This window comes from Pristis pectinata, chromosome 1 (assembly GCF_009764475.1).
Source record: "Pristis pectinata isolate sPriPec2 chromosome 1, sPriPec2.1.pri, whole genome shotgun sequence".
Classification (NCBI taxonomy): Eukaryota; Metazoa; Chordata; class Chondrichthyes; order Rhinopristiformes; family Pristidae; genus Pristis; species Pristis pectinata.
In genome coordinates, this window is record NC_067405.1 from 34,443,283 (window position 1) to 34,450,758 (window position 7,476).

The following is a 7,476-nucleotide window of genomic DNA, read 5'->3' on the forward strand; positions in this document are numbered from 1 at the left end:
GCAGATTGGAAGAACGAGTTGGTGATTACACAATCTCTTAGAGTCTGTCAATTGTGTGTGTGAGAAGAATCTTCTTACAAGTTCTTACTAGCAGAGCAAGCCATTGATTGTCTTGCAGAACAACATAGAAGGTTCTGTGATGTAGCTGCTGAAAAACCTACGCCATTCTGGTTACATTACTAATGTTCATCCTACATTTAATTACCAATTTGTGGGGATGTGTATTAAAGTTAAATTGCTTTAAAATTGGTAGCAGTGTACAGGTTCCCAACCCAGCAGGTGAATGTGCCCAATTGCTGGCTAGTCCCCGACAGGAATCCGCTGAAGGTGATGCAAATACTGCAACCCTGTCAAACGGATTAACTCTAGCAGTGTGGCTCAGGGTCACCAGGCTTGGGCATCCTGTACACTTTCCCTGATGCAATGGAACACAAGGAAGTCTGGTCCTAATCTCCCCATTCTAAATTGCCATGCTAGAGAGAAAATGTTCCTAATCAATTCACTTAACTATCCTTTGATATCTTAAACACCACAGTCAGCCCTCAAACTTCTCTCTTCCAGCCTCAACACTAGGTATCTCAAACTGAACATAATAAGGTCTGTTCAGTGCTCCAGGTAAATAGTAACTATTTCTTATTTTCATAAGGATGAATGACTCCACTTTATTGCTCTCCACTCTTCCAAACCTCCTACATTAGATCTACCTAGCATATTGCTGTTAAATTGGAAGTGCACCATTTTATGTATCTGAAATGTATCTCTCACTTCTTTGAACAACTGCTTCATCAGTTTTAGTCCTTCTGAAGATGTTGGATCTCTTATTCGATACTACCATTCCAGTTTAGTGGATATATAACCCTTTTCCCCCCAAAAATCATCATTTCTGTGGAAGGTGCCAAATAATAACACCCACATGGGTCCTCTCTGGGTGCTTTGGTTTCCTCCCACATCCCAAAGATGTGTTGGTAAGTTAATTGACCACTGTATATTGCTGCTAGTGTGTAGATGTGTGGTAGAACTTGGTGCAGCTGATGGAAATGTTAGGAGAATGAAATGTGACTAGTGTAGAATTAGTGCAAATGGATGCCTGAAGCCTGGCGCAGACTCGATGGGCCTAGGTCTGTTCCCATGCTGTATGACCCTATCTAAGAATGCACATGGTCATTTCCAAAGGTTGAGGCTGTTACCTTGGTGTTTAATGGGGATTGCTTCTTGAGCATGTATATCTCACCTCAGCCAGCACATGTTACACTGGGACTCTCGTGGATCTGTGAAAGCAGGCTCAGCTTATATATGTGCAAGGTAAAATTTTGTCACCACCCAATGGAATGAAGGGGGAAGAACGTTAACCCAGTGAGGGTTGTCTGAAATGTTAAAATCAAAAGGACACATGGGGTGGGAGGGGTGGGGGGAATAGCAACAGCTTGGGAAACTCTCTCTGCCCAACATTAGAATGGGCAATATGACTTAATTTCTGGTTCAGCGTCGATAACTATTGTTTTAATACTAGCTTGTTGTACTAGAGTCATAGCATGGAAACTGGCCCAACTGATCCATGCCAACCAAGATGCCCATCCAAGCTAGTCCCATTTGTTCATGTTTGGCCCATATCCTTCTTGTCCACACTAACTTTATATGGACAAATAAAACAAAACGCTAAGCCATATTGGTGTCAGATTGAATCATTTTTTCCTCATCATGATCAAATTTTTACAGTAGACTGCTCTGCAGTCTCATTCATTGACGTCACTTGCCTTGGAATGAGGCAATGTTGACTGAGAACTCCCAGCTAAGGTCAGAATATAGTTTTCATTTATCAGAACTGTTCCATCAGATCCACCTACATGTTTCAATTTTAGTTATGTTCTGGGCTTTATCAAAAATCTTTGAATATTCACACCCGAATCATCCAATAATCATCCCCTATTTCCTACCTCAATGTCCATTAAAAATACTCAATAAAATTAGTTGTGCATAACCTAGCTTTCATAATACAATGCTATCATTTATTATGGAGCTTTAAAAAGTAACCAATGAAATCTAATTTCACATCACGTTGTGCCTTAGCTCATTTTTCCACCATTGTAAAACCCCGAAAGATGTAGATTAAAATTCATGGCATACAGTGGGTTAACCCAATGTACAATCCTCAGAAGCAGCAGCCTTTGGAACTTCAGAAGCTTATCATTTCCTGGAGCAGATACAAGGACTCTGGGACCGAGAGACAGATTTCCTATTCTAATTCATTACAAGTGCATCATAGGACAACTGACCGGTTACTGGCATTAATAAACATAGCATGAAATGCTCTCTGATGTCAATGCTCAGCAAAACAAACAATAATATTGGGAACAATTAGAACTGACAATCCTTTCACCAATATAAGTTACACCAAAGAGAATCATTTTTTGATACTAATATTGCAGTAATGGAACACATAACATTGATAACAAAACAGTTTTCATATGAATTGCAACTAAGCCCAGAAAAACATTTCAGTTGTAGGAAAACATTTCAGAGGAAGAACATCTCATGTCGGAGAAGCATATCTTCCCACCTACTGCAGCAACTTCACTTTAAAAGTACTTACAGACATCCTGACTTGTGATGCCATAGAAATGCAAGTCTTCCTGTCATTGATGAAGGAGCTTTCTAATAATAGGCAAAGCACTTCAGCCACTGGAGGATATATATAACATGCACTAACAGAAAAGTTGCTTCAGTTATAGGACAAAATGAATCACAGTTGTAACAATAACCAGATGGAAGATCATTACTTGCTACTCTCTATTACTTAACCCTGTGTTATAAAGATATTGCTGGTTTAAAATTTAAAACAATTCACCAACTTTTCCTACATTAACTTTTTCATTCTTTATTTCCCATTTTTGAAATTAATATTTGATGTTGTTTGGTGCAAATATTAAATATTACATTTAAAATATTATTGTATTAAATAATTCTGTAAGAACAAACACTTGCTTTAGTTAACTATATGTTAAATCACTATTTGCTTTTTCATAATGATTATGCTATGATGTATCGAGGAATATCATTAGAATGAATCAGCAATAATTATGACAACATATTTAAAATTACTTTAGAAGATTCAATATTTGTTGAAAGGAGAACTAATTGTATGTTACTTTTTCTAACATCCACTGGAATATCTTAAGAATCCAAGTAGTGCTTCAAGATATTTTATTGTCTTTGTGTTAATTATATTTCCCATTGAAGAAAAATTGAATCAAGATCACAAGGATATATGTTGTCTTGCTGTAAAGTGGATCAGCACTGTATGGCATAATGCTTCCTTTCAATATCAAATTGGATACATGACAATAAATTATTCTTCTATAATAAAATGACTGATTTTTATGCAGTTAAACATAAAGTTATACATATTGTACCTCTGCTGAAGGACAGATACGAGGTCTTTGCAGTAACTGTCACCACTTTTGGCAAACTTTTTGATATGCTGATATACTCTGTCATACTGAAAATAAACATATATCAGTTAATGGACATGCATTTTCTTTAAAAGTAAAAATGATTAGTACCCATCATTTTATAGTTTGATCGAATGTTTTCAAAAAATAAAGTAGTACACAAAAGCATTTTGAATGAGCTAGCTTCTGCCCTCTTTCTTTCCAGTCCTGATGAAGGGTCTCGGCCCGAAATGTAGACTGTTCATTTAGACGCTGCTTGATATGGTGAGTTCCTCCAGCATTTTGTGTGTGTTGCTAAAGAAACAGGCCTTTTGGCCCACCACGTATGTGCCGAATTTACATCATTTATTTTTCACACATCTCTTCACTGCATAGTCATCAACTCCTGAACCCTCTTTTAAATTTCAATTAACTGATATGTCCTTCAACTCCATTTACCAATCTTTCATGCAAATCCCTTGATACCCATTAGTAATATGAAATTTGTTGCCAGCATTCTTGACAGTTTCAACCAACCCATCACACAGAACCCTTTGTGGGAAGGAATTCATCACTTCCATCACATGTTGTGTGAAAAAGTGCAACCCAGTTTCATTCCTGAATGGCTCAGCTCTCATTTTAAAATACTTTCTTCTCTCTTATTTTGGGATGGCTTTACCCAAAATATTTTGCTTTCTTGAAAAACTCTCCCCACCAGAGCAAATGGCTACCCTGATCAATCATTCTATAATTTAAAACACATCAATTAAGTCATACTTCAAGTTTATGCAACCAGTTTTCATAAGTTAAGACCACACTAAATCTCATTCAGGCAGATCTACAAAGTATCCACTCCAAGGCTCATGTGCCCAACGACACAACAGATAAAGACGGACCAAGACTCCATACAACTGAAGCATTACTTCCTCATGTTTTTATACCAAAATTTTTAAAATAAAATGTTTCTTTAACCCCCAATCAATTCTCATTCTTGTGCAACAGTTTCTAATGAATTTATGGAAACAGATTTGGTGTCACATTGCTGCACAATTTCTGGTTATCCCCAGTGAGAAGGTTTAATAATTTGTTGTAATTTTTGTATCCAGAATGACTTTAATCATACTTCCCATATAATCTACTTCATAAATCATAGAACATTACAGCACAATACAGGCCCTTTGGCCCACGATGTTGTGCCGACTTTTTATCCTGCTCTAAGCTCTATCTAACCCTTCCCTCCAACATAGCTCTCCATTTTTCTATCATTCATGTGGCTCCCTTAAATGTCCCTTAATGCATCTGCCTCCACCACCTCTGCCGGCAGTGCATTCCATGCACCCACCACTCTCTGTGTAAAAAAACTTACCCCTGATATCCCCCCATACATTCCTCCAATCACCTTAAAATTATGCCCCCTCATGTTAGCCATTTTTGCACTGGGAAAAAGTCTCTGACTGCCCACTCAATCTATGCCTCTTATCATCTTGTACACCTCTATCAAGTCACCTCTCATCCTCCTTCTCTCCAAAGAGAAAAGCCCGAGCTCACTCAACCAATCCTCATACGACATGCTCTCCAATCCAGGCAGCATCCTGGTAAATCTCCTCTGTACCCTCTCTAAAGCTTCCACATCCTTCCTATAATGAAGCGACTGGAACTGAACACAATACTGCAAGTGTGGTCTAACTAGAGTTTTATAGAGCTGCAACATTACCTCGAGGCTCTTGAACTCAATACCCTAGCAGATGAAGGCCAACACACCATACGCCTTCTTAACGACTCTATCGATCTGTGCGGCAACCTTGAGGGATCTATGGACCCCAAGATCCCTCTGTTCCTCCACACTGCTAAGAGTCCTGCCATTAACCTCGTATTCTGTCTTCAAATTCAATCTCCCAAAGTGCATCACTTCACACTTTCCAGGTTGAACTCCATCTGCCACTTCTCAGCCCAGCTCTGCATCCTATCAATGTCCTGTTGTAACCTAAAGCAACTTTCTACACTATCCACAACACCACCAACCTTCATGTCATCAGCAAACTTACTAACCCACCCTTCCACATCCTCATCCAAGTCATTTATAAAAATCACAAAGAGCAGGGGTCCCAGAACAGAACCATCGGAACACCACTGGTCACCGACCTCCAGGCAGAATACGCTCCATCTACCACCACCCTCTGTCTTCTATGGGTGAGCCAATTCTGAATCCACACTTCATCTGCCATAACTTTACCCCTTTGCTTAACCTAGTCTTGTTTTGCTCCGATCTAAATATAATCTACCATTCTCTCTCCTCTTTGATCCTCTTCTTTACAGATTATCTGCTGCAGCTGCCACCAACACTTTGAACTTTTGCTAATAATCGCCAATAACAAATAAACGTCTTCTGGAATTCTAGAGAAAATGTCTTCTGGAATTCTATGCAGGAAACATCCAAAGCCACGCCCTCAACATATTAACAATCTGCTTAAAAATCTAGCTAGATAAATCAATCATGACCCACCCTTTGCACATCAATACAGATTTTCTTCGCTCAGTTTATACATGCTCAAATGCACACTTATCGATATTAAGTTCCAATAACCTTTCTACCACAGATGTTAAACTGACAGGTATACAATGTGCTAGTTTCTCACTTCCTGTTTTGTCATTTAAAGAGTCTCCCGAATAAGTTTATTAATTTAGCGTAAGTCGGCTCTCAAACTGATCTTCTACTGGATACAGCATTAAGTCAAGAGGACTGGACAAACTCAGTTAATGTATCAATTTATTTATACTTGCACAGAAAGTTAAACAGTTTAGACAAAGCACTCAATACAACAAACATTCGAATAAATAATTCTACATAAACCACCATACGGACATACAATTTGGGCAAAAACTTCGTATTTTTTGATTTTGCAATTCAAAAGTGAAAGTATAGCTTTCCCCATATTTTCTTACGTTCTTTTCCTATCAAAATAACGAAGCATTTAAAGGTTTCTACTTCCCACTGTATTAGCAAGAAGCTTGGACAAATAACATTGAAAAGATTTTTTTCTTACTGTACATCCGCTCACTGGGTCTTTCATTTTGACTTTTTTCCCTAGGTTCACACGTATTAGGAAAAAGTAGTGCTAGCGAGTTTGCACTTGCACTTTGAGCAGTCATCTGATAAAGAAACAGCAAGCAAACGCGTAGCCCTTGGGTCCTAATGCCCTAAGTGTACCGCTGCCGAGAAAGTACTAATTGAGTGCAATCCCTTTTCGTCCTGGCTGCCGAAGTTGTGGAAAAAAGTGGGTCACGATTAGGTGCCTTTGCTTATGAGAAGGTCGCTCAGTAAAAACTAAATCATTCCCCGTTGCAACGTTTCCGTAATAAAAGAGCGAGTGGATTGGAACTGTTCCATTGTATTCATCCGTCATCCACCCAGTGACTAATGAATGCAGACGATAGCACAGCAATTTATAGATTTATTTCATATATACATAGATATAGGGATACAAACTAAAACATTACATGGCGTGGACCTGAACCTTAGCCAGTCATTTGAAATGTTAATAAGAGAATGACCTTGGAGGATTCTGATGTAAAACAGGTGATAAAAATTTCACCTGGCATTGTAGCTTTTACTGCCTTGATTACTCGACAGATCGACAGTGGGTGTAACAAAGATGGGTATAAATGCAAGTACATGCTGTACTGTAGTGCTGAAGCTTATTGCTGTTGTTCAGCAGTCAAACCAAGTGTACAAAGGTGATAAGTAATGTAAAGTAACCCAATGCTTGATCTAAGGGTGACAACTTGGAAGGTACCCTACTGATAATTTTCAATGTGTGAGCCCTCCCACCTCATTTTGATTCTATACTTTCATTAAATTATGCTTAAAAGTTAAAATATTATGAATGATGTGATGAAAAGGAAGGTTCAGTTATCTAGAATATCAACAACAGAAGAGTAAACTGTTACTGCCAGATACCATACTGGATGTGAAATGGTTCTGTAGGACTTTGGGTGCAAACTTCTGATGTAAATGCATAATTTGTCATGTAGGTCCCACTGGACGCAA

The 7,476-nt window shown here is 38.4% G+C and overlaps 1 protein-coding gene across 3 annotated transcripts in view; it reads right to left on the bottom strand.

Moving 5' to 3' along the window:
* Positions 1-6,778, bottom strand: part of nostrin (nitric oxide synthase trafficking) — a 36,654-nt gene extending 29,876 nt beyond the window's left edge. Inside the window, exons 1-2 of one of the 3 annotated variants that reach the window (XM_052027614.1) lie at positions 6,473-6,778; positions 3,411-3,496 (exon numbers count right to left, since the gene is read on the bottom strand). In XM_052027614.1, the coding sequence (XP_051883574.1) occupies positions 3,411-3,496; positions 6,473-6,499 (113 nt within the window). In that variant the 5' untranslated portion in view covers positions 6,500-6,778. Of the gene's footprint in view, positions 1-3,410; positions 3,497-5,710; positions 5,826-6,371 lie in introns of those variants that run through there. The other 2 variants (XM_052027631.1, XM_052027622.1) reach the window with 2 other exon arrangements.
* Positions 6,779-7,476: the final 698 nt, after the last annotated feature.